This window comes from Chroicocephalus ridibundus, chromosome 1 (genome assembly GCF_963924245.1).
Source record: "Chroicocephalus ridibundus chromosome 1, bChrRid1.1, whole genome shotgun sequence".
In the NCBI taxonomy this organism is placed as follows: Eukaryota; Metazoa; Chordata; class Aves; order Charadriiformes; family Laridae; genus Chroicocephalus; species Chroicocephalus ridibundus.
This window is the reverse complement of record NC_086284.1, coordinates 218,388,596-218,416,223: the sequence shown is the minus strand read 5'-3', so window position 1 is coordinate 218,416,223 and position 27,628 is coordinate 218,388,596. Positions and strand designations below refer to the sequence as shown.

General features: G+C 47.4%; 1 protein-coding gene across 1 annotated transcript in view; it reads right to left on the bottom strand.

The window, feature by feature from the left end:
• Positions 1-27,628, bottom strand: part of EXOC4 (exocyst complex component 4) — a 429,176-nt gene that overhangs the window by 72,699 nt on the left and 328,849 nt on the right. The window contains exon 12 of the mRNA XM_063323708.1: positions 7,244-7,380. Within this exon, the coding sequence (XP_063179778.1) occupies positions 7,244-7,380 (137 nt within the window). The remainder of the gene's footprint in view (positions 1-7,243; positions 7,381-27,628) is intronic.

Below are 27,628 nucleotides of genomic sequence, written 5' to 3'. Positions count from 1 at the left end.
AAACCTGCCCAGGAAGACCTGGGTGGAAGCCACCAGCTCACCGTACACCAGCTGGCCCAGCTTGGGGACCAGGTCTGAAGCAATGAAAGGAAATGAAGGCTCCAGGATCTTCTCTCCAGTCATCCAAAACATCTAATAATAGAGATTTCAGATAACTGTATGTATTTGTGAAATTGAATCAAAGATCACGGCGTATTCCAATTATGAAGACTTTCCTTGTTTAATATTTTTGGCAGTGTAAAACTAATGTGAATTCCTCACTGGCAATTGCAGAAGACAAACGGGATGCTGTAGTTGGAGGAGTCAATAAGCTGCCTATTTCTTGTGTCGTGATCGCTCATGAACAACCATCAGCATAGTCCTCATCAGTGTTTGCTACTTCACTGGCACACTGTGAGTAGAGAGAGGAAAGTCCTCTCCCGTTCTTGGGTTGTTGAGTAGACAGCAAGGATCTGAGAGGGCTTCTTCATAGAATCACAGAATGGTTTGGGTTGGAAGGGACCTTAAAGACCATCCAGTCCCACCCCCCTGCCTTGGGCAGGGACACCTCCCACTAGACCAGGTTGCTCAATGCCCCATCCAGCCTGGCCTTGCGAAAGGCAAGCAGGAGTTAGGGTTTTCTTCTAGATCCTATCACTGATTTCCTTTTCTGGTGAGCACCTGGAAGGCTCTTCTAGGAGGTCCTTGCCTGGTGACCAGTTGGACTGCTTCTCCAGCCCAAGAAGAAACATGTGCTACCTGTCCACATCACTCAAAGCATGGTGGTGACCCCTCCAATGGGCAGCAGCAGGATTTTTTCTTGCCCTCTGTAACGGGAACACAGCAAACCCACCAAACAAGCGGCAAGCGCGGTGTGACTTGAGAAAGGAAGCATCTGGAAAGAAAAGGTCTCAGAGGTCCTGTTCCTGTGGAGAGGCTTAGCTGCAGGTTAACAACAGAATCAAGACACCCCTTGTGTGCTAAGAGACTAATCACCTTCTAATACATAAAAATACAAGAAAGGCTGTGGAACCTGTGTTTGCTGTGTCCTCCAACGCAAGGGGCTCAAGTAGTGTAAATGCCCAACAGGTCTTTTCCCGTCACCGTCCCCCAAGAAGAAACGGCTTCTCCGACATGGACAGAAACTCTGTGCATCAAAAAGATGCGGAGATTCAACACTGGATCTGTCAACCAAGAACTGGAGTTGCTGGGTGCTGCGGTATGGACGCAACTGTGCGGGCTCAGCCCACGTCAGCTCAACGTGGACCTTGCAGAGCCATTCACTCGGCTGCAGACTCCTGGCTCCAGGCTAGGACGCTGCATGGGGCAAACCGATGCTCGGAGCTGTCACTAGCATCCAGGTGGTGATTTGGGGAAGGGTCGTGCAAGACTACAATAAAAACCCTGCACGTTTCTAAGGGGTTTATGGGGATTAACCGGTCTCATATCAAATTTCCTGAAAGGTATGTTTTGGTCAATAAATAGAAATAAAAGTAACAACACACTGAGTAGCTGCGTGTTGAAAACAGTGAAAAAAAGCACTGAGATAGGAAGCAACGCTCATCTACCTTGATGCGGAGCAGAATACTTCTTCTCCCACCAGCCCGGAGGAACCTATCACTCCTTTCACCCACCACCAAGAAAACCACCTCTGCTCCGTAAGCACACGCGATTTGTGAAAATGAATTTGTCACATGCACTTACATAGAAATCTTCCTTCGCTTTAAATTTCATGTTCAATCTGCCACAGACAAAAGAATGAATTTTGTTTCCAGCCCCAGAAGACCGCAGCGTCAAAATTTCAATTTGGCCTTCTGCTGCTGTTTGGAACTTGGTGTTTTTCCACTCAGGAAAAAAAGGTCTCTTGTTTTCACCCCCAGTGAAAACCGAGGTGGGGGGAAAAAAAAAAAAAAAAAAAAAAAGCTCCACCAGAATCTCTGACATCCGAGACGGAAAAACTGAATTTGATGATATCTGGTCATTTCTCTGCCAAGCCGAGACAACTGTTCATTGAATATATTAGCCAGTGCTTTGTCCTCTCCAGATTTAAATGACTAAAGTAATAGTCTCCTTCCCTTGGGAGTCTATTTCACAGTTGAACAAATCTAACTCTCGGACAAAAAAAAAAAAAAAAAATCCTGATACTGTGCTCGTGTTTTATTTTACTCAATTTCATCCCATTACTCCCGTTATTTCCCCTTACAGCAGCCTCAGCTCTCACCACTTTCACTGTTTACTCTCCTCAATTATTTACAGCCTTATCATAGCCCTTCAGATGTCTACGAACGCAAGTCATCTTTGGGAGTCTTCTGATGGGAGTTATAGAGAGGACAGAGCTACCTTCTCTGTTTTATGATCCTTATTACCTGCTCTCCTCAAAAATCCGATTGCTTTTTGGAGTGGGTGTTGGGGAGGAGAGAGGGGAGGCTGTTTAGCTGCTTATAGCAAGTTGTAAACCCAGCTCGGTGTCCTTGCTTTTCCAAGGCCGGTGTTTTCCGAGAGCCTAACCCACACAATTCCAGCTTTTCTCACCTCTCGATGACGTGGCACTCATGGGTGCCGGAGCCACTGGAGCCCTGAGCCACGTTCTCCATTGAAATCAATAGGGAGCTTCAAATTAATCGATGCTGGGACACGGCCACCACTACGTGGGTCCTTGGAATTATGTCCCCATTCTTTCCCATGGCTGCAACACCTCCTAATTTTTATTGACAGGTTGGTTTTACTCCAACCGCCCCCTCATTAAGGAAGACGTTAAATAAGGTGCTACGTACCCGATCTCCGTTAGACGCCCAGCTTTCCCCATCAATTAAAAATTCCTTTTCCCCCACCTTTTCTTTCTAGCATCTCAGCCAGTTTTCAACCTCCGTAACTTCTATCAATGTCAATCTAATTCGGGTCCTCGAGTAAATTATCACAAGACAGGATGACATGTTTTAGTACAGCTCAAAACGCTTCCTTTCAAACGCCCCCCCCCTTCTCCCAAACTCCTCTGTAATTATTCCTGCTGCTGTAATAGGGTTACTTGCTAGCACCAGGGCCATAATCAACTAATTAATTCACAGCTCAACGGGCCAAGGAAAATGCCATCTGTTTGTACCCGGCTCCCGGGGGCGGGTAGGGAATAGGTGTAACACTTACACAGGTGACGGCACATGAGCGAGGAGGGTTCACCTCTCCACAGCTCAGTGGTTTTTAACCAGAAAACATCTGCCGGTAGTGATGGTCCCAGATCTGCACCACCACCCCGGCACCGAGCTGGGAGGAGGGAGATTGATGGGGAACCTCCCCGGACACAGCTGGGGGGGCCATGGCTTTTCATTAGGAAAACATCTCGGGGCCACGGGGGCTAATTGGACTCCGTCGCCTTGTGCCAAACATATTTTTGAGTAATTTTTTTTCTCTTCCCAGGTGATGGTTCCGCGCTGAGCGCTGCTCGCACTGCTAAGAGTTTAAAAGCAGCGTGTTCAGCGTGTGCCAAGTACCTAATGGTCTGAGGGAGACAGACCCCTGCCCCAAAAGAGTCAAAAAGGCAACTTAAAACCCAAAAAGTTAGCGCAAGAAGAGGAAGATGCCAATAAGAAGTAGTAAACTGAGCGGCAAGAGCGTTTCCTGGGGACTCGAGAAATCCCGTTTGGCCGCAGACCCCACAGCTTGGACGAATTCATCTCCTCATTTCCTTATCAATAAAAAGGGGCTTGGTTTTATTTTGCCTGGCTGGAAAGCAGGAGCCGAGATATATATTTTTTCTTCATCGTTTCGAGAGATATAGGCCCAGTTATAATCCCACCTAAGCTTGGGAATTTGGCTGAGACAGTTCAGCCAGGAGGCTGGTCACCAGAAGCTGCCTTCACAGCCGATGGAGAGAGCTGAGCGCCTCCAGAGAGTTTAGGCACTTTTTAATTAAGGCGAACCACTCTTTGGAGATGTCCATCTCTTTTTACGGACTGAAGAGACTCATTTGGGTGAGCGGTGCCTTTACTCAGGCTCTTCCGATCGGCTGAAAAATGTGCAAGAGGACAGTGGTTCGAGGGACGGAGGATGAAAACGGCTACGAAGGGGGTGGACACACAGGATAGAGCTTAAAATTGGGCAACAAACTGAAAACGTGCGACTTCGATATGGACATAACTAAACATGGGGCCAATTCATGTAGAAAGACATGGAAAGAGATTAGTTTTAGTGCTCAAGATAGAGAAGCTTGTCCAAGAAGGGTGTTGGCAAGAGACTAAAAAGAAAGACTCATGTTAAGGGTAGCTACCCTGACCTCGTCAGGTTTGTCCCTGTGATTCATAGAATCATAGAATCATAGAATTGTTGAGGTTGGAAGGGACCTTTAAGATCATCAAGTCCAACCTTTAGCCTACCCTGACAAGAGCCACTTCTAAACCATGTCCCTCAGTGCCCCATCTACCCTTTTTTTAAACACCTCCAGAGATGGTGAATCCACCACCTCCCTGGGCAGCCTATTCCAATGTTTAATAACCCTTTCAGTGAAAAAATGTCTCCTAATATCTAATCTAAACCTCCCCTGACGTAACTTGAACCCGTTTCCCCTCGTCCTATCACTTGTCACCAGGGAGAAGAGGTCAGCCCCCATCTCTCTACAACCTCCTTTCAGGTAGTTGTAGAGGGTGATAAGGTCTCCCCTCAGCCTCCTCTTCTCCAGGCTAAACAACCCCAGCTCCCTCAGTCGTTCTTCATAAGGTTTGTCCTCCAGACCCCTCACCAGCTTTGTGGCCCTTCTCTGGACACGCTCCAACACCTCAATGTCCCTCTTGTAGCGAGGGGCCCAAAACTGAACGCAGTACTCTATGCAGCATTCCTTCTATGGCCTTTCGGTATTTCGCAAAGCCTCGTAAAAATGGTTTAATTATACAATTATACTCATGAGTAGAGCTGCTTTCATAGAAATTTGCTGAAGACGCACCTCGACAGAGGCTGGACGAGACTTAAGAAATGCACTGCCACACAGCGGGAGGTTTTGCGGCTCCATCTCCCGTTTGCGCTTTCATTTTAATGCCGAGCCCCTCGTAAACTAGTCCGAAAACATAACGCGCATTTGTAAACTGTTTGCGTCAAACTGAAATTGCACTTCTTACAAGCATGTGATTTGCGGAAGACATCTCACCTAGATCAGCTTAAACACGCTTCCGAAATTCGCCATCAATTAAAGCAAGAAAATCCATACTTGCTACTTATATAAATGTCCAACCCACACATATCCAGCCCCGCTGGGTCGGATTTTGGTTTGGTTTTTTTTTTTTTCCCCATTCACTAGAAAATCAGAGCCAAATGGAAATCAAACACGAAAAAAATCTCAGCTGTGCATTTCTCGGCGCTGTCGTCCTGACCGAGCTATCTGTTCTGCAAAGGGCTCCGAATAAAACAGCCTGGCTTTGAGCAGCCTGCATCTGAATACATTTCATCCCCATTTGCTCGTATTGCCCTTCAAGAAACACACGCGCGTGGGGAACGAACGAATGCCATGTGCAAATCTTGCACGCACCGTCTCTCTGGCTTCCCAAATTCTCCCTATCTTGACGTCTCAAGAACGGCCACACACTCCCTTGCTCCGATGGCTTCGCCTGATCCTATGCATACACAGCTCGAGGGAGTTCACGCTGATTTTAAGCGGCTATAAATGATCCTTCCTCCGCTAACTTTATCGACGCAAAGGTTTATCCGTCCCAGATCCCCGAGGAAGACCCTGGTGGCAAAGGGCAAGGCTGCACGGAGCCGTTCCGACGTGAGATCCCTGCAGAGGGCATAACGTCCCCGCGGATGGAACCGCTCGCCCCGGGAAAGCAGGGGAGCCGCTGTATTCCTCTGCATCATTTGAAATGTATATAGATTTCTATTTCAGTCAGTCATTTGCCAGCAGCAAAACTAGAACATTTCCTGTTTTTCCTCCTGCTGTAATCAGGATATTGCCAAATTAGGGCTGTCCTAATTACTCCCCAGCAGGTGCCAAAGCCAGGAATGGTATCAGCAAAGGAAGGAAGGAAGGACCTTTAAGTTCAAGCCAAAAAAATCACATCTATTGTCTGGCTACAGCCAGTGAAGTTTCATACAAAATATGAGCATTTTGGACAACGGCACACGAGCAGCTACCAATTTACACGAGCGCTCAGACGAAGTTTAGCCCACATTATGTGCTCGCTGCTATTGCTGGCGTTATTAATAACAATAATAATGAGGCCGTGCGCAGCCGCTCGCCAGAGGAAGCTTCTCCTGAATGAAACCAGGCGATAGGAAATAATTTCTTAATGCTCTCGGTCGGAAAACGCAAGGGACTTTTTTGGCTTCCCCTGCTATCGCCGGCCTCAATTAGCCATTACAGGAGATTATGTATAGCAGTTCTTACAGCCCACGTTGCTGCAGCATCTTTAGTGTCTTTCAACTCAAGTATTTATCGCCGCGGTGCGGGACACGGTCCTGTTCCGCCTTTCCAGGGAGGGCCATTTTACAGATGGGCAACGGGGATGTACGCAGAGTAAGTTACTTACCGATGGTCACCCAGGGAATCAATGATAAAGCAAGTACCCGAAGGCCTCGAACCCCACAACCCAGCACGATAAGCCCGTGCCCAGTGGGAGCACTCTGCATTCAGCTTCCGCGCCGTGGTTTGGGAAGCAGATCACAGATCACCCGAGAACACTGACAAAGACAGCCCCGGATGGAGCATTTTATGGCTCCTTGAAAGAACAGGTTTACGGAAAGCGTTTTGGGAAAGTTTCACAAAACCCCAGTGTGTGTGTGTGTATTTATAGGGTGTGTTGTGGTTACTAATTCCCACATTGCCACAAGACCTGAATACCCACATGTCAATAGAATTGATTAAAATATAGCTGAATCGCTTGGGGACACTCAAATGGAAGGATCTGACTTGCTTTTCAAGAAAGCAATAACTATAGACAGCGATTTAGGCTAAAGATGATGCCTTAAACGCTCCATCTCCAACGTGAGGTCACCTTTTGCCTGATTAAGAGAAAAGCTGTGTGGTTTCTAAGCTCTACTATCATGGCCATCCACGTTTAAAGAGCCTAAACCACAGCGTGATGTGGATAAAGTCTCTGGGAAGCCAAGACTCTTCAAATGCCAATGATCATTAATTTGGATTTTTTCCCCACCTAGAAGGAAATATCCTTGACCATCCCAGCAGAGATGACTTCTAGAAGTAACTCCTGGCTACTCACGGCAAAACAGCAAAAGCCCAAGAGCAGTATCTCCAGCGGACATCAGTTTCCAAGCCTTCCTGTACCTGTAGGCGAGGGTGCAGGTGTCCTTGTACTCCTGGAGCTTCACACACACCATGTTGAGGAACTGGTCGGAATAGGCGCTCAAGTCGTGCATCAGGTTCATCAGGTCTTGAACGGTCTTCTCCACAATTACCGCGCTCTGGAAAAGAAAGAAAAGCACAAGTATGAAGAGCGGTTCAGCGTGAATCTTAATTTCAGCCTTCTCGTGTCGTGCTAATTAGCGTGACAGATGCAACTGTACAGCTGATGCTCCCCGATGCTGAGCAGATGCTGGAGCAGCCCACGCCACCGAGTGACGTCAAACAGAACCAACGAGGAAAAGGCGGAAACCATGCAGGGGATGGACGGGGGCAGCTTAAGGATTTGATTACCAGGTCTGAAAGAGTTTGGATTTTTTACCAGTGGCTGAGGACCAGCGGAGTTCACCAGGTCTTTCCTTCACTAGGTGACACCTCAAAATGCAAAAGTGGGATTTTTAGAGGAACCAGGTACCCGCAGCTTCGCTTGGGCCTTGCAAACCCCGAGCGTTTCAACCTGACCAATAATTCTAGACTCAAAGATTGCAGACTATCCTGAAGACCAGGGATTTCACCCACCGCTCCCATCCACACAAACTGCACGTGCTGAGGTTTAGGTAGGTCCTTGCAACCCTTTTGTTACCCCAAGGGGCGCATTAGGAACGACAGAGCGAATCCGCAAACTGAAAACGCTGCTCCACGTGCTGCAGACGAGCCAGTTTGGACAGCCTGCAGAAGGACGTACCACGTATCTGATAACGTCCGAGATTTCAACAGCTCCGCATGAATTTTGGGATTTCTGCGGCACCCCAAGGTGACTTGGCACAGTTTGTATTTATAACATTGCCTGCTGTATTTTAATTCGGTTGCTACAAACAAGACAGAAGGAAGGTTATCAAAGTCCCAAGTTGATATAAATGGAATTAATATTAGGCTCGGTAGAGCGAAGGGTTATTCCTGAGCTATGCGCAAAGGCAAAGAAGGAGACTGAAGCATTTGGGAGCCCTGGTTCGTTTGAGAATTTCTGGACTCAAATTAGACGGGGGGACCCCAGGGACCCTCAGAGAGCTGCATCAAGGCTGAATTTAGCCCTTTCTCTGCGTTGATCAGGACGCGAAGAGGAGTTAGTGACTCAGTTCTTTGCAGAGCAAAATCTCATCAAACCCCAAATCATCGTCTCCGCCGCATCCCCGCAAGCCCAACTTCCGTCTCTCTATTGATTTCCAGATTAAAGCGCGGCAGCATCGCCCTGATCCATAATCCGGCTCCTCCAGAGCAACCCCGTGAGTGACGGGAATTGATTCTGCTCCGCTACCTGTCCCTGATTTGGTAAAAAACCGTCTGCAGACCTCATCCTCATTCAGAGCACACAGGACTCCTTCGCGTGGGGGGGCTTCAAGGAGGGTTTAGCCACCGCCTGTGCTGCTCCTGATACATCCTTGGCTCACAACTGTACTTGGAGGGAAAAAAACCAAACAACCACCTTCTCTTTGGTTGCTCTTGTATCTTATTGAGTTTGCTCTTAAGCAAATCACGGGAATTGACCGATCTTTCATATTGTAATTAGCAATGATTTGGGATTATTTTGTCCAAACAAAAACGTAGTCTGGCATAGCTGCCTCCCAGATGCTCTTGTTTATGCTGCTTCCCCTGTTACTACAAGTATCTGTGTTTTAATAAATATTCAATCCCACCCTGGGCTCGATGTACACGGAGGAGAACAACCAACCCTAAAGGACTTGCAACCCGGAGCCGTCGCAAGCAAACGAAGCAGAGAAGGACGTGGAGAGGCTGCAGCAGCCACGGATGCCGTTCTCATACCGATGTCTCGGCGGCGTGAGCACAGCTCATTAGCTGCAGGATTCACACCTCGCCCAGGCTCTTTGCTATCCCTGCTCGACGTGCCAGGCCGACCCCGCCAAGGGAGAAAGCGGCATTTTAAGAATCTACTCAAATCCCACTAAAACGGGAGACTGATTTGGCGCTTTTCCCTTAAGGGTAAACTCAAACCCATGTACTTTGGGCTGATAAATGCGGTGGGAAAATTACCCAGTGATCTGGGGAGATTAGATCCATCAGATCCACTGGACTAGACGCAGGGCGTAGTCACACCTTCGCGGCATTTGGGCTGGGGAAGGAGCTGCGGTCCTTCAACCTTCAAGCCCCAACAACCACAATCAGTGCAAGGGGGTCAAGCAGAGATGTTTCACTTTGCACCTAGATGGCTTAAAGGTGCTGCCACAGCCGGTGGTTTTCCGGCAGCAGAGGAAAAGGCGCCTCTCCCACCCGCTGACGTGAGCAACGGGAACAGCTCTGACTGCACAAATGGAAAATACAGAAGGTGCCGTCCAGCTTCAATCCAAATCCAAGTCACCTTCCAGGGGCTGATCCTGATCCTTAGATGAGGCATTCAAGTTAACATTTCACAGAATCACAAACTGGCAGGGGTTGGAAGGGCCCTCTGGAGATCATCCCGTCCAACCCCCTGCCAGAGCAGGGTCACCCACAGCAGGTGGCACAGGAATGCGTCCAGGTGGGTTTGGAATGTCTCCAGAGACGGAGACTCCACCACCTCTCTGGGCAGCCTGTGCCAGGGCTCTGCCACCCTCACAGCAAAGAAGTTTTTCCTCATGTTGAGATGGAATTTCCCGTGTTCCAGTTTGTGCCCGTTGCCCCTTGTCCTGTTGCTGGGCACCACGGAGAAGAGTCTGGCCCCATCCTCTGGACACCCACCCTTTAGCTATTGATGAGCATTGATGAGGTCCCCTCTCAGTCTGCTCTTCTCCAGGCTGAACAGCCCCAGGGCTCTCAGCCTTTCCTCGGCACAGAGATGCTCCAGTCCCCTCATCATCTTCGTAGCCCTTTGCTGTCCCCTCTCCAGCAGTTCCCTGTCCTTTTTGAACTGGGGAGCCCAGAACTGGACACAGTGCTCCATTTATACATAGGGAAGAAAAAAATACATCCTTCCCAACTCATGTAGCAACCAGGAAGATAAAAGCAATTTTTCTCCTCTTCGCATGAAAAAAACCCTACTTTTAATTTTCCATTTGTATTTCACTGGTGAGGGGGGGGTGGGATTTTCATCAGACCCATGCAATTAACTGATCTCTCCTAGTTTACCAGGGGAAACATCTCTCCTTCCAGGCATCCTTGGGGGAGAGCAAACTTCATGGGATGGACGTGCAACCACGCTATGAGGAATCAAACCCGGTCTCGATCTGCCCCGTTTCTATTTCTTTACGTAACTCAACATTTGAGCAAACAACTTAAAAAGCCAAAGACTGTATGTTAAAAGAGAAGCTATTGCTGGTTTCTACGTAGTTTCTCCCACTTCCTTTCTCCTCTGTACAACAACATTAAAATCACAGCTAAGCTCCTGCCAATACCTTGATTTCAGAATAAGATCTTTTGATTTAAAGGAAATACAAAGCCACTTGCATGACCTAAAAAAATAAATAAATACAAGAAAGGAAAAAGGCGATTACCATATGAAAGAAGACAGTGCCAGATATGTAATGGCTATTCTTCTGTAACATTTTAACCTTCTCCAAAGCAATCCCGACACATCTGCATGTGCCTCTGGGGACGCTGTGCATTAGGATGCATTAGGACACATTAATACAGCGGGATTTGTTAGCTGGGCCAGCGCAGGATCTTCTGAAACTCCGCGCGAGAAAATGAAAGGCAGCGCACGTATTATCAGAGAGTTACAATCCGGTTGCCCCTAACCCATCTGGATTCATTAACAGCAAATGGATATGATCAAAGCATAATTTTATGGCAAGACACTTCAATGAAGCCTTTTAAAAAAACCCACGCTAACAAGGAAACTCATCCGCAGAACAATATTCCTCTCCTCGCACCTGAAAACGCTGCGTGGTGCTGAATCCTAACGTCGCGCCCAGGGTGTGATTCATTACTCCTACAGCGGGGTGAAGGTTTCAAAAGAGTCTTAAGGCTACTAAAAATAAGAAGAAACTCCTCCTTACGTCCTCCTCCTGTCCATTAGCTACTGTCGAGGTAAAAGGATAAAGCCGAGCAGCACCACTCGTTATTAACACCGTGGGTTTGATCTTTTAACGTATTTGGCAAATATTTATCATTATTCCTAGATATGACCCTTATTCTCAGTTGTGCTGAAGCTTCAGATAACGTAAAGCAGCTCCAGGGCAGGTATAATTTATGCTCCGACCGCAGGACTTCCACCGGCCCGGAGTGATGAAGAATAAGCAGATCCAGAGGTATCATCCCAATAATCCTTTTGGGATTATTGTCTTGTGCAACCCCACCTAAATTTCTGAAATGACTCAATTCCTCCTCTACAGCAAGAGGGCACTCGATGTAAAACAATGCAGCTGGAGGAACGTTTTGAAGGCTCCCTTCAAATGCAGTTTCTCTCCAATAAAGCTGGTTCCCCAGCAATTCCCCGTCACGCGGAAGAAGTTCAAAACAACAGGTCAGGTCAAGCCTACACAAACCTTCAGATTTTCAATCTGTCATTTTGTTTTCTCTTAACTTCTCGGTGAGAAACACTAGATTAGAGGAACAATCCCCACTCTGAATGTTGTTGTTGGCTTTTTTTTTTTTTCCCTGCAGAAATCACAGCTTCTCCCGTGCCCGTTCACTTGCATCCTTTTCTTGGGGGAAGAAGGCAAAGATGGGAATGTACCTCCGCAGGGATGCCTTCGCCATGCGACGGGCTCTGGAAAACGCAGCAGATGGAGGAAGAGACCTTGGCACTGGAAAGGTTGTCGATTATTAGTATATTATTGCCCATCACTTAAAAATCTCCTCGAGACGCCTTGGCAGAGGAAGGCAGCAGATGAGTGCTGGACGTGGCTGCCTTAAAGGAAGAAATAAATAAAGCCTAATCTAATTTTTAAGCTGGAGTTTCGCTGACACCCCACAATTTTAAAAGTACTATACTGAGCAGAGCTGTAACTGAAAGCAGGACAGGAGGGACGAAAGGTTTTCAAACCTCTTCGAGCTCAGTGCTGACCCACAGCTCCAGGTTTGGGACCCTTCCCAAAGGACACCAGTGGTTACGTCTCACACTGACACCTTGACGTGCAACATTTATTCGTCCATTCTCTTGTTGGTGGTTTTTTTTTTTTTAGTTACAGTTTCTCAGCTGCCCCTAAAAATGTTAAATTCCCAGCATCTGCCTTTCCAAAACATCATCCATCCTCCTTTCCTGGTACTGAGAAGGAGTATTCAGCAGACGGCTCCGGTGACCCACACCAGGGCACTACTTTTCGGGGAAGAGCTGCAAATATATAAATCACCATGTCAGAGGAGGAAGCCTTCGCCTTGCCCAGCAAGAACGCACCATCCATATAGATTTGTTCTGCTCATGCAGCTTCACCTGTCTCGGGTGCAGTGTCCTGTGTCATCATCCATTACGGTGACAAACTTCCCCACCAATTGCTCCGGTTCCTCCTGTGAAGGGAGTTGGGGGCTGCACTTGGGAACTGGGTGGTTGTGCTTTAGGGGAATGTGGAGTATCTCCTTTCCTGCTGGGAAGGCTGGTGTTGCTTTCTTGTGGCACCTGTGGGTGTTCGGCTGGTCCCTCACTCTGCGATGAGTTGCAGAAATGAACTTGTAGAGGTTGGGATGGACGCAACGAAGCTGATGGGCACGTGGTGAAAGCCAGCTCGGGATCCGTCTGAAGGCCAGCAACGCATGGGGTGATCTCCTGGCATCTTGCTGTTGGGCTCAAGCACCTCCCAAAGCCACAACACAGGGTCCCAGAGGGATGCTCTTCCTCAGGTGCCCCAATGCAATCCCTGGTGCCACCCCTGTTCTGTGGCATGCACCGGGGAAAGGCGAACACCAGCAAAGTCCCCTTCTTTAACCAAGATCCCAAGAAAACAGCATCCAGCTAAGATCCTTTTCAGCTTCTTTTCTCCGAAACTTCACTCTTCCTTGTTCCCCTCTGGGCCCACTCTCCATATCGTAGCGTTGGCCGTTCCCAACCCACCTCTCCAGATCTCTTTGCAGGCACCTGCCAAACTGCTGCTCTCGTGTTCAAGTAACAGAGTGTTCAAGTAACAGAGGAGGTCTAGGCAAAACGCTCCCACCAGTCCCAGGGCACGCGGGATGTTGTTTGATTTTTTTTTCCCCTGTCTTTCTGCTCAGTCTCTCTGCTCCATCTCATCTGCTTCCAGCTTGGAAGCTGCTTGGCCTGAGACAGGGCCAGAGGCTGCCCAGGACTTCCCTCGGCACAGCAACGCCTGCGGGAGCGCGACAGGGATGGAAACTTTGGAATCCTGGCTCAGCATTGCTGCTGTCGGGTATCACACCAGCATGATTCAAACTGGAAGTGGGTAGATTTAGATTGGATATTAGGAAGAATTTTTTCACTATGTTGTGAGCCCCTGGCCCAGGTTGCCCAGAGAAGCTGTGGCTGCCCCATCCCTGGAGGGCTTCAAGGCCAGGTTGGACGGGGCTTGGAGCAACCTGGGCTGGTGGGAGGTGTCCCTGCCCAGGGCAGGGGGGTGGAACTGGATGGTCTTCAAGGTCCCTTCCAACCCAAACCATTCTATGATTCTATGATTCTATAACGCCACCGGATACAATAAGATATAATAGGGTTGTGGAGAGAGGACTGAGCTCAATGTGCTCTTAGATATTGGCCTGTCATACAGAATTCTGCATAAAAATGTGCAATTCTCCAAATATCATATAGGATCTGCTGTCTAGGATCCGGGAACTGGGGTTAATTTTATTATGACGTTAACCAGTTCCTAAAGAGCAGCCGCAAAGAGGACAGAGGGTCTCTCTTCACTAGGAGCCACATGGAGAAGACAAAGGGGAATGGGTACAAGTTGCACTGGGAGAGGTTTCGGCTCAACATTTTTTACAATGAGAACAATCATTTGCCGGAACAACCTCCCCAGGGACACGGTAAAGTCCCCATCGCTGGAGGGTCTCAAGATGCAAATGCAGAGGGTGCTGAACAATCTCATCTCGGCTCCCTTTCCCACCAGCGGTTGGACCAGATGATCTCTTGAGGTCCCTTCCAACCTGGGCTGTTCTTTTCTATGGTTCATTACTATTATGATTGATGTTAATAGGACATTTACAGAGACAAAGGGAGTTTCAGCAGCAGCGGGAGCTTCGCCAAAAACCACACCCAAGGCAATCAGCCCTGAAATAGGAAACCCATCCTGCCCGAGCTCCCTCCTCATCCCGCGCCCCCACCTGCCATCTCGCCTCCCCCTGCGCTCTGACCCGCGATGCTCCGCAGCGTTAGCCTGCCAGTTGCAATTTGGTTTTTCTGCTGTCAATTAATAATGGTTTGTTACTCGGCGGGCGGGCGAAACGGAGCTCTGCGGTGATCTCCCAGCACGTGCTTTGCTTTACCAGTTGAGCTGCTTAAACACCTGGACGGGCTCTCGTGAGCTGATAAATACCCGGTGCTGTCAGCGCCTTGAAGGGCAACGGGAGAGGGAGATAAAAAACACAAACGCATTCCCTCCCTTTGCCCAGATCCCAGCAGTTTAACAAATATCTTTGCGAGGCCACTGAAATAACAATTCTCTCATCTCGTCAGATGACTTTACGTGTTATTAGAGCAGAGTTAGAGATGGAAACCATTCAAAACTGAAAAGCAGGAGCTGGGGGGGCCGGTTATCCCTGAATATTGTGATAAACTGGCTGCTTAAAGCTACCTGATGTCTAAAAAGTAGCCAACATAAGCCCTGTGGCCGGGGGAGCGGGCACGGGCTTGGGCAGGAGAGCTGGGTGCTGCCCCAGCTCCGTCATTGCCATGGGGAGCCAACCCGCACCCCTGGTCTGGTATCTCAGCACGGTGGTTACCCCCACTAAGATAAAAGAAAAAAACAACCCTGAAACCAAGTTAAAAAAATAAAAATTATTTTAGCTAAAAGAGGAAAGATGATAAGTCTAAATCGTCTCTTTTACTGACGAGCGGTTATTTCACACCAAGCGATAAGGGGGCTTTTCAATTCGTTTTCTTCTGTGGTACATCCAGGGTTTACAAAGGGCCGGAGTTTTTAGTATGTATCAATTCAAATACGTGTTTAAATGCAAAACCTCTTTTTACGGTCTCAAAATCTGATCGCCTGCTTTTCCCACACAGCGTTTTTTCTCAGCAAAACTCATTATTCCAGTATCAGTTCTGCAGAATCCCGCCCGTTACTATGGTTATTCCACATCCTACTACAACTTTGCTTCTCAAATGCTCCCAACTCCAAGGGCTGTTTTCTTCTTTTAACCGTAACTCTGCCCGTTTCGCTTGCAGGTGCTATTTTGCTTTTTATGGGCTTTATTCTGAAAGGTCCTGAGCGCCTTCATCCTCACGGATGCCAACGGGAGCCCAGGGTACGCTGTATTTCTCTCTCGCCTTTAAATGTGACGCTGCAGCAGCCAAACGAGTGCACAAACAAGGCCTTGGATAGCTCTTATTTACCTGGCACCATGTGATCCAGCAAACACTTGCTCCAGTGAACAAGAATATTGATGAAAAGCAAAACGTGCATTTTTTTTTTTTTTTAAATGGAGAACGTGTACCGTAAAATCTCCTTATTACCGCATTACCTTTGACCACGCAGAAGAACCGTTTTCTTCCTCTAAACGCCATATTCGTTATTCAGGATTTCACGGCGCCCAGGATTCGAACACACGAGCCCCTGTCACGCACAAAGTTAACGTTAACTGCGGCCACCCCTGCTGAAGTGCAGTCAGTGCGCCATCAGTCACAACTATTGAAAGCACAGGAAGAGGAGCCTGCACGAGTATGTTCAAACTACGCCCTGCAACCATTTAAAAAACGAGAAAAAAAACGTAAGCGATACTCATCGGCTCCGCGATTTGAACCAAACCCCGCACAATCTAGAAGCACACGTTGTCTTTTCTGCAGTACGTGAGGCCAAATCCCGCAGCGGGGGAAGGCTGGAGAGGAGGCACAATTGACGGGTGTTGCTGGACGGGATTTTTCATCATATTGTTTGTCCAAATTTGAGACAGGCTTTTGCTCCGGCTCGTGCTTCACAGCAAGAAGTTTTCTGAGAAATATTTCCCCCAATTTCCGATTAAACTAAGTCCCTTCTTACAGCGGCCACAAGTCAGAACTGGCCAACATCTACCTTCATGCTTTCTCACCTCATGTAGGACGTGGACTTAACACCTGGGTTGCAATTCAGCTCTTCTTCACTACCCGTAGTGACCGCTGTTGCTCGCTCTGAGCAAGCGAGACTGATGCTCGCTCACGCATGAGGCTACAGCTCATGTGTCCCACCAGAAACCAATTTTGCCACCATCCGGACAGAACGATGTGACTAGATAACTACAGACGAAAAGCTTTTTGCCAATGAGAAATGCTCCGCTCAACTGCCTGCTCTACGTAGCCCAGATGAACTGGACTTGATGGTTATCGTGACACTTCTCCTGTTCAGACATTTCCATAGAAGAAGAAAAAAAAACCCTTATTTTTGACGTCCCGAACGCCTATAACATTAGTATATTTTGCAGTCTCCTCATTTATTTAATTTAAGCCTCCTAAGCCCACCATAGCGAGATCCGGCAGATGGGAGCTGCAGCTGGATCACACCAGAGCAGAAATGAGCTACCCGGTTTTGAACAGCGAAGGTAATTTAACCACACGAACAGCTTGCGATTGCGTGTGCGGGATTCTCCACCTCTGCAAGGCTCTAAATCAAGCGCAGGTGCTTTCCTGAAAGATAAGCTACATTTAAACAGGAGTTACGGACCCGATGCAGAAATTACTGGGTGAACTTCTATGACTGATTATACCGGAGATCAGCTGCTTTTATTCTGATTTTTGAGCTCAAATACATTCTACGGCAAAAGATGCCCAAGGTATGCTTAAAAACACCTACCCAAATAAAACCACCTTGCCATCCCAGAAGCGCCGACACAGAAATAGCTATGAACAGTGGCGTTTTCTTTTCCAGAATGAGCAGTGCAAATCTGTCCCCCAAGAAGGCAATGTAACTAATTAAATCTGCCAAATCCCCCCGAAAATGAGACTTCGCAGCACATCAACTCGTAGCCAGTGCCCAGGAACTTGCCAGCGTGCCAAAAAAAGGGACTGGATTCAGCGGGTCCATCCTGCTGGAGATGGTCCACCAGCAGAAGCCACCGAGCATCCCCTGCCAAGGCGGTTCTCGCCTGCGAAAACACGTGCCTGTAAATCACAGCCGCAGGAGTGGAAGTATCCGCCTGGGGGGAGCTCTTTTGATACGCCTCCAAACGAATCGACACGCATCCCCGGTACCAAGCAGGCTGCTAACTCGGCATCGCTACAAGCTTCCAACGCAGGACATACCGGAAATCAACACTTGGATAGGGATTTTCCTCCACTTATTCCCATTGCACACCCACACGCGCAGGGCAGGAGACGAGCAGGGAAGGAAAAATTAAGTTGCACACGAGGGAAAGTTTGTGCCAGTCCAATCTTCCAGCCTTTAGATTACTCTCCCATCAGAGGCACTGGCAATTGAGACCTTTAAATCTTCCCCGAACGATACAGTAGTAACTGCATAATAAGGAATACCGCCGCCTTGGCAGGGAGATGGACTGGATAACTTAATAGGTCTTTTGTATCTCTCACTTCTCTGATCCTGCTGAGTTCTGCAGCCATTATTAAAGGCATTTTTTAAGGTATTTTAATTTACTTCTCTAAATGGATTTCCATTCATTCACTCCCACCAAGTGAATGTTGTCAGGGACATTAGCAGCATGATAAAATAGCTGTAGCTTCATGCTGGTTTTAATGTGTTACATACACAAGAAAAGTCATTAGCTCTTACCCTTTAATACACCCTCTTTACCGCTGCATAACTGTTTATCACTCAAAAGTGCCAGGCACAGGCCACGCTCTTCCTTTATTAATCAATATACATTTGTGCAAGGCTGCAATGAAAAGGAATAACATCCAGTTATTTCAAGCACGGTTTGTACCGCAGGAGCTGAAAAGCTCGTCCCTGACATTTTCAGCCCCCCCTGAATATTCCCACAAGTGGCTCTTCTTAGGATTTTACCCAACTCTCCCAATTACAGGTAAACTCACGGCAAGGTGAGGGTGTATTTCCCATGCACTGAGTGGCAGGTTTCTTTCTCCTTTGTAATATCTGCTCTAGAACATCATTAGCAGCCTGCAACATGATACAAATTGAACGTGGACCATTAAATTAATGATGCTCAGAGGCAGGCCATCAATTCTGGAAGCAGAGCGAACCTCGTTTTTTTAATAAATGTTTTCATATGGCTAGCCCAGTTTGGAGAATAAGACCCATCTGTATTATTTTTATGAATACTCTATGTGCTCCCAGGTCTTTTTTCTTCAGTCTCCGAGCCCCATTATTTAAAGCATCCTTACTTATTAAAAATTTCTTGCTAGGGAGAGGGAATACGCATGTCCCGTGTGGAGGAGAGATGCTCCTGGAAAACACAGCGACCACGACAAGGGCAGCCAGCTGATGCACAAACAAAAGCAATTGGAAATAACAAATGGAGAATGGCTTAGCAGGACTGAGCCCCCAAAAGACGACGATATTGTGCCCCTGGACTTACGGTGGCCATGCAGACACCAATGCGAAGAACGTAACTATGACTTAATTTCAACAGGAATTAACGAAAATGCAAAATGTCACTAGAAACGAAACAAAATAGCCAAATAAATACATGAATTATACATGAAGGCTGAACAGTTAACCCAGACTGAGCTCTAAGAGCCAACCCCGGGTGAGTTTCTGGAATCAGAAGGCGGCCATTTCACTGAAATTACAAGACCATTTGTCAGATTTTGGAACAAGTGCCTAAAAGCCTCATTTTTAGGGCTAAATGACAATGTAGAGTGGTAAGACCAATGTCACTAGTGGGTTTCTAGAAGGTAACACCCAATATGGGTTGAATCCTGAAGGGCACAGGTCACTCAAACCTCACCTTGGAGCACTGCAGTTCACGTTTCTGTCTCACTCGTCATTAACTCAACTACAATTAATCTGATTAAGAGCTCTGTATTTTCCAAAGCAATCCTTGGGAAACACGAGAAGAGTGCGAAGGCCTGACAAGAGGGTCCACCTAGCTACACGCAATGGATTCAACTCCTACGGAGACAACCAAAAGCATCTGAAAATTGGCAGTTAAATTTATTTTATTGTTTTCTGTAGCTTGAGTTTATAAGCCAGCTACAGGTGAAAATGCAGTTAAATCACATGGATGGTATATGTTTCCTTTTTCCAGAGGCAGCTGTAAAAAACAGTCGACCAACTCAGCCTTGTTTAAGTACCCTCAACTAGTTAAAAAAGCCTTTTTTTTCCTAAACAATAGTTTGGGGTTCATCTGTACGTGATCCTTTTCTAAATGTGGGAACTAGAGAGTAAAGAAGAGAAATCGCAAGATATTCCGGAATGCTTCTAAAGGTCACGGACCAGCAACTAACTTGAGATGGATTACTGCGACTCAGCCCCTGTATTTTTGCTAAAACCCTTACGACATTGGTTTTGTTGAGAACTTGTGGCCAGACGTAACGTAGCCCTGTGCAGGCAGGGCTGGACATTCCCATTGACAGCTATGATTGATGGGCAACATCAACAGCCGCCAGCTCCCAGAGAGCTGCCCCCGAGTCGGAGCTATTGGATTCCGCGGGGCTAAGGTTGATCTTCATTTTTAAAAGAGAAAAAACCTCACATATTTATAAGGGGAAGTTACACCCCAATGCACACCAAGACCACCAGAGGATGAAAATTTAGTTTTACAACAACTTCTGATATTTCCAATGTAGGTCCCCTCCAATAAAATGGGACAAAATCAAGATATTTTCCGCATTTCCACTCGAACAGACGCATGCTGAATGCATATTTATAGGCAAAACTGATCTCTGCCTGTCTCGGCAGCCAGGAAACCAATAGGAAGGAGTGAATTTTTCTCCTAGACCATTCAATGAGCAGAAGGACTCGAACTTGGATGTCTTATTGCAATACACTCTCCAGGACAAAAGGGATGTCGGACTCCCCAACTCCTATTTCCTTTGCTTCCAAAGGATTTCAACCAAATACGTTACTGTTCTGGAGAAATCACAATAAAAGTCAGCAAGAAAATCCCTTCCAACCGCCTCTGGACATAACCTTAGTAGAGCTGAGGTCTGAGAAGAAGAGCTTTCCCTGCTTCTCCTTCCAGGTACAAATTAGTAACCAAAAAAGCAAAGCCACTGGGAACTGAAAGGCAATGTACTGGAGGTAAAAATTAATAGACACACAAAAAGAACCCAAATATCCCTGGTCTTCTGAAATTTTAATTTAATGAAACTCTTGGCATTATGTAGAGCATCCTAAGTGGGAATCTACAAAAGGATCAGTTGTCTCTTCTCCTGCAAAAGGAAGCAGAGAAATTAAAAGCTCTACTGTTTCCCTTATTCTTTTTGCTTACTTTTCTGCATTTATTCTTGGAGCACGAGCAGGGTTTGAGTTGACCAATTTAAGGGCAACTCAGGGTGCTCTCGCACAGCACTGGAGACCAGCACTGGCCCAACAGGGAAGATGTTGCGTTAAGCGCTCTGCACAAAAATCACAGAGACAAGAAAACTCATATGTTGCACGTGACGGTATCACTTGTGATTTATTCAATAAATTAAGCCTTGTGTTCTCCACATCAAAGACTAAGGAGATCACAGTTCTGTCCCTGGATGTCCCCAAAGGATTATTTTGAAATTCCTCATGCATGGAGATTGTGAGCAGCTCGCTCCAAGTATCCGACAGCTTGTATTAACATTGCATTAATCAAAACTGAGTGACCACTTAAAACCCCTGGAGATTAAGATCTGACAAACTCTTCTGTTCAGGAGATGGGAGAACAAACAACACCAGCCTTTGATTCTTGCAAAGAGAAGTAGCAATTACAATGGGACTCGTGGGCTGGGTGCAAAATTTAAACACTATTAAACAATTATTTTCTCCTGCTTGAACAAAGCAACTTGCCTCTTCCTGACTCAGAGTCACCTGATGACAGGTCCAACTGTGGGACCATTTCTGAAGCAGGACGCTTCCATTGGCCCTTGTGGCCAAGGCAGCCAATGGCATCCTGGGCGGCATCAAGAAGAGTGTGGCCAGCAGGTGGAGGGAGGTCATCCTCCCCCTCTGCTCTGCCCTGGGGAGGCCACACCTGGAGTCCTGTGTCCAGTTCTGGGCTCCCCGGTTCAAGGACAGGGAACTGCTGGAGAGGGGACAGCAAAGGGCCACCAAGATGATGAGGGGACTGGAACACCTCTCTTATGAAGAAAGGCTGAGGGATTTGGGTCTCTTCAGTCTGGACAAAAGACGGCTGAGGGGGGACCTTATCAACACTTGTAAATCCTTAAAGGGTGGGTGTCCCGAGGATGGGGCCAGGCTCTTTTCAGTGGTGCCCAGTGACAGCACAAGAGGTAACGGGCACAAACTTGAACATAGGAAGTTCCACCTAAACATGAGGAGGAACTTCTTTACCCTGAGGGGGGCAGAGCCCTGGCACAGGCTGCCCAGAGAGGTGGTGGAGTCTCCGTCTCTGGAGACATTCCAACCCCGCCTGGACGCGTTCCTGTGCCACCTGCTGTGGGTGACCCTGCTCTGGCAGGGGGTTGGACGGGATGATCTCCAGAGGGCCCTTCCAACCCCTGTGATTCTGTGACTCTGTGAAATGTGAGCCATGGCGTGAAGATGGAAACCAAGAAAGCCGTATTCACGTAGTACACTTTCTGGGAAGCAGCGATGAATTTGGAAAATGCCGTTAGCCTGCAGGGCATTTTCCCTTTCAGACTGACCATCTCCAGTAGGAAAGGTTGGCCACACCAGCTTAAAAGAGTGTGGAAATGGGATGACCTGGACGTTTGCAGAGAATCTCATAGACGGGGCACAGCTACAGCCAAAGCAAATTTCGCCATCCTATTCATATGAAGAGGGACGGAGAAAGAAAACCTCTCACAGAGTCTCGTAACGCCTTTCAACAGAAAACAAGGTCTGTATGGGGGCCAGGCTCTGTCACAAATATTTGTGTTAGGAGCCAGCTGCACTGTTTGCCCGGCAAACAGTCACGTGTTGAGGAACACTCCTAAAGATAAAGCCTGAATTACACGTGTCAGGGGAACCCTCACTTCATCCGGCTTTGTCCTCTCCCCCTTTCACCACCTCGATACCCAGGCTGGCAAGACCCCAACTATGTTTCCATGGTATTTTATCACGGTCTGTCTACAGACCTCTAAATTAAACCAAGAACACGAACCAAACTCGAAGCAAAAAAGTGTTCTGTTGCACTTCACAGTTTCCCACCCTACGTGATGAATATTTGTACTCCTTTGAGCTCCCTGCGAGGAGCAAAAAGAACTAAATGAACTACTCAGCAGTTTAGCAACCATCTGCTCGTAACTCAGGAATCCCATCGTAGCAAAGAAACGCAGAGCCCTACGCAACCGCAAAATCCCGCTTCCAAAATACAGCAAGAGGGCAGCGAAAAAGAAGTTGTCTTTCCCCACAAACCACATTCGAGGAGGTATGGGGGAAAAGAAAAAAAAAAAAATCAAATTGGGAAATGAAAGACCCACTGGGTCAGCTCATTACGAGAAGTCTAACAACGGCGGAGATGCCATTGTTCAGTTCCCAGCCAGAGCGGGCAGAGCAGTAATGAGCAGTTCTGCTCAGCAAATGGTCTGGATGATACTATAGATCTTCCCTTCCCATCTCTAACTTGTGTATCATTTCCTGACAGTCCCATCTCCCCTTCCGAGCAGATGGCTCCCTACAGTACATCTTTAAGAGACCTCCCAGGCAGTTATGGATGGCAGAGAATGAGCATTTTGTTTTATCGCTTGCTCATACATTATTTTCCCCATGCTAATGACAGTCAAGTTATCGTCCTGTGAATAAATCCATTTAGGCCTTGCAATGTTGGCTGCAAGTGAGAAGGAGAGGGAGCAGAGGAAGCCAAACTTGGCACCAGCAGAGCACAGATACAGTCATCCACAAAACATTCATCTATTAACCAAACAGCAGCATTTCCAAACCCAGCAGGGTCACAGCGGAGCCCTGCTGGGAAACAGAAATTAACTCTGAATGGAGATAATTTGTCTCTTGAATGTTGTCATATTTGCAAGATCTCTCTGGCAATGCCGGGCTGCTAAGAGGAGCGATATTCCTGACAAGCGAACCGGATGAAATGCAGGCGTTACGGGGAAGCCAGGTGGCACTCGAGATCGCTCGTGCCGCCTTTCTGCCTCCGGGAGAAGAGCTTTGAAGGCAAAGAGAGCGGAGGAGAAATTTGTCTTCCACATCAAGAGGCTGTTGCAATTAACGGCACTGGATTTGATTCAGTTCCACGTAGAAGGAACAGATTAAAGCAGCTCAGTTACTACCGGGCCACCATACAGTGACTGCTGGCTTGGTTTTTTGTTTCATTCCTAGGTAGGAGAAACATTTTTCTTCTCAAATGGAAAAAAGCCATGGCTGGGTCTGATGGGGAACATGCAGGGGATGTTCCGAGGCAGTGAAAGTGTTGAAGAAATGGGAGAGTCATCCCATTTGGAGTTAGACATCTGGAGACTGCCACCGGTCAAAAAACATGGGAGTTTTTGGAGAGCCAAGAGTCATTTTAAGTATTACAGAATCAAAGAATGGTGGGGGTTGGAAGGGACCTCTGGAGATCATCTAGTCCAACCCCTCTGACAGAGCAGGGTCACCCAGAGCAGGTTGCACAGGAACACGGCCAGGTGGGTTTGGAATGTCTTAGAAGTGCTTAAAAGGGGAGATCCATTACTGCAGCACGGGATCATTCCACATTTATGCGTTTTCAACTCAAGGAGCATGAAGCAGGCTGCTGAGTGTGGCTGTATGACCTCTCCAAAAGGAATTTCCTTAAATCTCCCCAAGCAAAGAACCGACTAAATACCTTTGAGAAATGGGTTGGGTTGGGTTTTTTTGCCAAACTGTATTCACAAGCTTTTTTCTCTCAGCAGAATCACCGCCTGTTGCCGCCGGGCAGCCTGGCTGAAAAAGGGAGGAAATTTTCCTGAAATGCCCAACGTGAGAGCAGTCAGACCAAGCTCTGTTTTTCAAGAAACCAAAACCAAACCTACGCTGCCAAATTTAGCACTTTCCACGTCAAGAGAAGCCAAAACCTGGAAGATGGGACCCAGAAGGCACTGCGGATTAAAGCTTTTAGTGCAAGACCTCTGCTCCTAAAAATCACCAGTGTGGCCCTTATGGGCTGCAAGGACGCTCTTCCAGTTGCCTTTCTGCAGTGAAGGGTACTCTGATGCTGGACCACACAGTAAAATACAGGCAAAACATGATTCCATTGCCCCATTTCAGACAGCCTAAGAAGACCTGTGCCCTGTGTCAATTCAGCATCTTGATGGAAAACCATGAATTCAATCAACTATCGCAAGCGATACAGCAAAGACTTCTGTTGTCCTGCTCATACAGTCTCACTCTCCTTGACCAGGGAGTGTCATTTCTAACCTAAATGTCCCTTCTCACTCTCTTATTTGTTTCCAAGCTGTGAAGAGGGTGAGCAGAGAGCGACAGCAAAGCCTATGGAGTGCTGCATAACCACAGCTGGCAGTGAAGGCAGAAGGAGAACGTGCACAGCACATCCATCACCCCATGTCAGATAAATCTCCTCCTCACTATCGTGTTCCACTCACCCAAGAGTCATCTCACCCACCGACACACCTTCAGCTTGAGGAATTCAAAGGCAGAGAGTGTTTTCTGATGGACCCCGAGGAACAAAAAGTCACTGAGGTTGAGTGCTCAAGGTGATCCAGAATAGTTTAGTTATCACAGTAATAAAACACTCCTTACTGCTGAATCTGGAAGTCCTTCCAAACCACGGTTCCTAAGACCATACTTTGTGACCAAGAAGTCAGAAATGGTTTATAATAGCCCGGGTCCTTTGAAAAACAGCTCAACTTTCTGCTAAAGGCCTCTGAAAAAGTTTCCTTGGTCCACTCCTTAAGAAAAAAATTACTAAAATTAGGTCCCAGAGCAACAGAATTTTTCTGTGATGAGGGTGGTGAGACACTGGCCCAGGTTGCCCAGAGAGGTGGTGGAGGCCCCCTCCCTGGAAACATTCCAGGCCAGGCTGGATGAGGCTCTGAGCAACCTGATCTAGTTGAGGATGTCCCTGCCCATGGCAGGGGGTTGGACTAGATGACCTTTAAGGCTCCCTTCCAACCCAAACCACTGTATGATTCTTTGAGTACTGCCACTGAAAATGGCCCATTTGCAACCGAAGAAGATTGCCTCAGACCTCGTGTTGTTTAATTTCCTCATTACTGAGCTGCAGAAAAGGCTGAGTAGCTCTGAGCAGACGCATTTGCGGATGACTCCACGTTGCCTGCACCACTGCAGCTCCAAGGGAGAGACGGCAAAGTTCTGGTGGACCAAGCTCATCAGCCTGCATCAGCAGCTACTGATAAACAGCCTTGAGTATTATTATTGCTTGGAATCAGAGGAATAGCAAAGCACTAAAGCAATGTAACTCTACATACCCTTCAACAGGAGCTATGGGGGAGAAAGCCTGGCTGCTCTGAAGACAGACTTAATATGTTTATCAAAAGCAGATTACACGGTGCTGTGCATCTGATGGCAGGGACCGGGACTTCATGACCCAAGAGGTCCCTCAGCACTGTGTTTCTGAATCCTTTCTGGAGGGAAAAAAAACCAGACCTACTTTCACACCTTGCTGGGCTCTAAATTAATTACTGGCAATTCAAAACCCAAACAAGCAAATAGTTTTTATTTGATGCATAATGAGAGCTTAGAATTCACTTACACGGGAGCGCGTGATTAGATTCGGCGACGGGAGGTATCAGGGAGGCACGGGTTTCGGCGGCATTCACAATGGGGCTGAGCGTTTAGACATCTATCAAGGCAATCCAGAGCTGTCAGGCTTAATGCGATTTGGAAAGGATATTGCACGCAGCATTTAGGGATCGAGCTGCACTATCAGAGACCATGATGAAGCCTAATAAATAGGGAAGGTTTCCCACAGTCTATTTTATGTATTTGTTTTTTACGGCAGGCTCCAACAGCACTTCTTGCTGACCGCTCCCAAGATGGAAGGGAAGATTGCGTAAGTCATCTTATGGTAGCTCTTACCTTCCCCAGATTTCTACTTCTAGAAAAGAGCCAAAGCGTAGACAACATCTTTACAGCACCACGTTTGCCATACGAATACGCCTGCTGCCCAAGCCATGTGGCCAGACTAAAAAGTCATCTCTTAGAAAGTTCAGGGGCTGAAGAGGAGTGAGGAGGAGGACACAAACCCGACAACCTTCAACATGGGATACACAACAGCCCCGCTCTTCTGAAGAGCCAGGTGTCCTGCTCCCACCAATGGCACACTGGAGTGCAGTTCTCAAAGTCTTCAGGGGCTCAGAGAGATGCGGTGATGGATTAAAATCAGATGGCCAAGCCATCTCCTCCACTTGACAGCATGATCTAGGGATATCTCACCCACCTGGGAACCTTCTCCCAAACTTTCTCAGCACTTGACATCATATATGAAGGTAAACTGAGATCAGGGGATGTCTGCTTGAAAATATCATGAAAACTAGAGGTTTTCAACAACCTATTCAAAAGTGGATCAGATATTCTCACCTTTCCAGCAACAACCATCAAAAGGATAGGGCAGATGGTTGGAGGCAGTAACCCATTCAGCTGTGTAATTTTAATTTGCTGCCATGTGTTTATTAGAGCTTTCAGAAGACAATGGCCCCATCTGCATTGTCATAAATGATACCGAATTTTAAAATTCACAGGAGGTAACGTAAGAGAATATGAAGCACATTTTTTCTGAATAACATCAGGATGATAGAGAATGTGAGACCGACCACAAGGAAGCTCTGCGGCATTAAGATTACATTGGGTAGACACCATTGCTGCGCGAAACACCCCTGGTCAATAGGGTTTCTAAAAGATGAAGAAAGAAAGGAGAAAAAAGCCCATAAGCATCAATATGATAGAATTACAGCTTGCCAGATTTTTTTTAATCTTTCTCATTACCCCCTGCCAGTGGGGGACATGGGGCCGACAGGCAGGTTTCATTACTAGGGCACAGCCCTGCGCTGGCCAGGCTCCCAGCCAGCTTCTCAGCGATGCCGAATCTGCTCCAAGAAGCCAGAAGGTGTTTTCATGTCCCCCAAAGTCCTTCTGAACATGCTCTGAAGGCTCCTTGGGCGATATCGGGTCCCCCTTGGAGATCAGTGGTTATCCCACCCCCGGCGAGAACTCCTAGCCGCTCCTTCTGCCGCATGACTTGAACCCTGCAGCGGAGCAATAAACACACTGGGGAAATGCGAACAGAAACCACATCGGATGCTTTTTAAAATTTGTTTGTTTCTAATAAAAGCAGAAG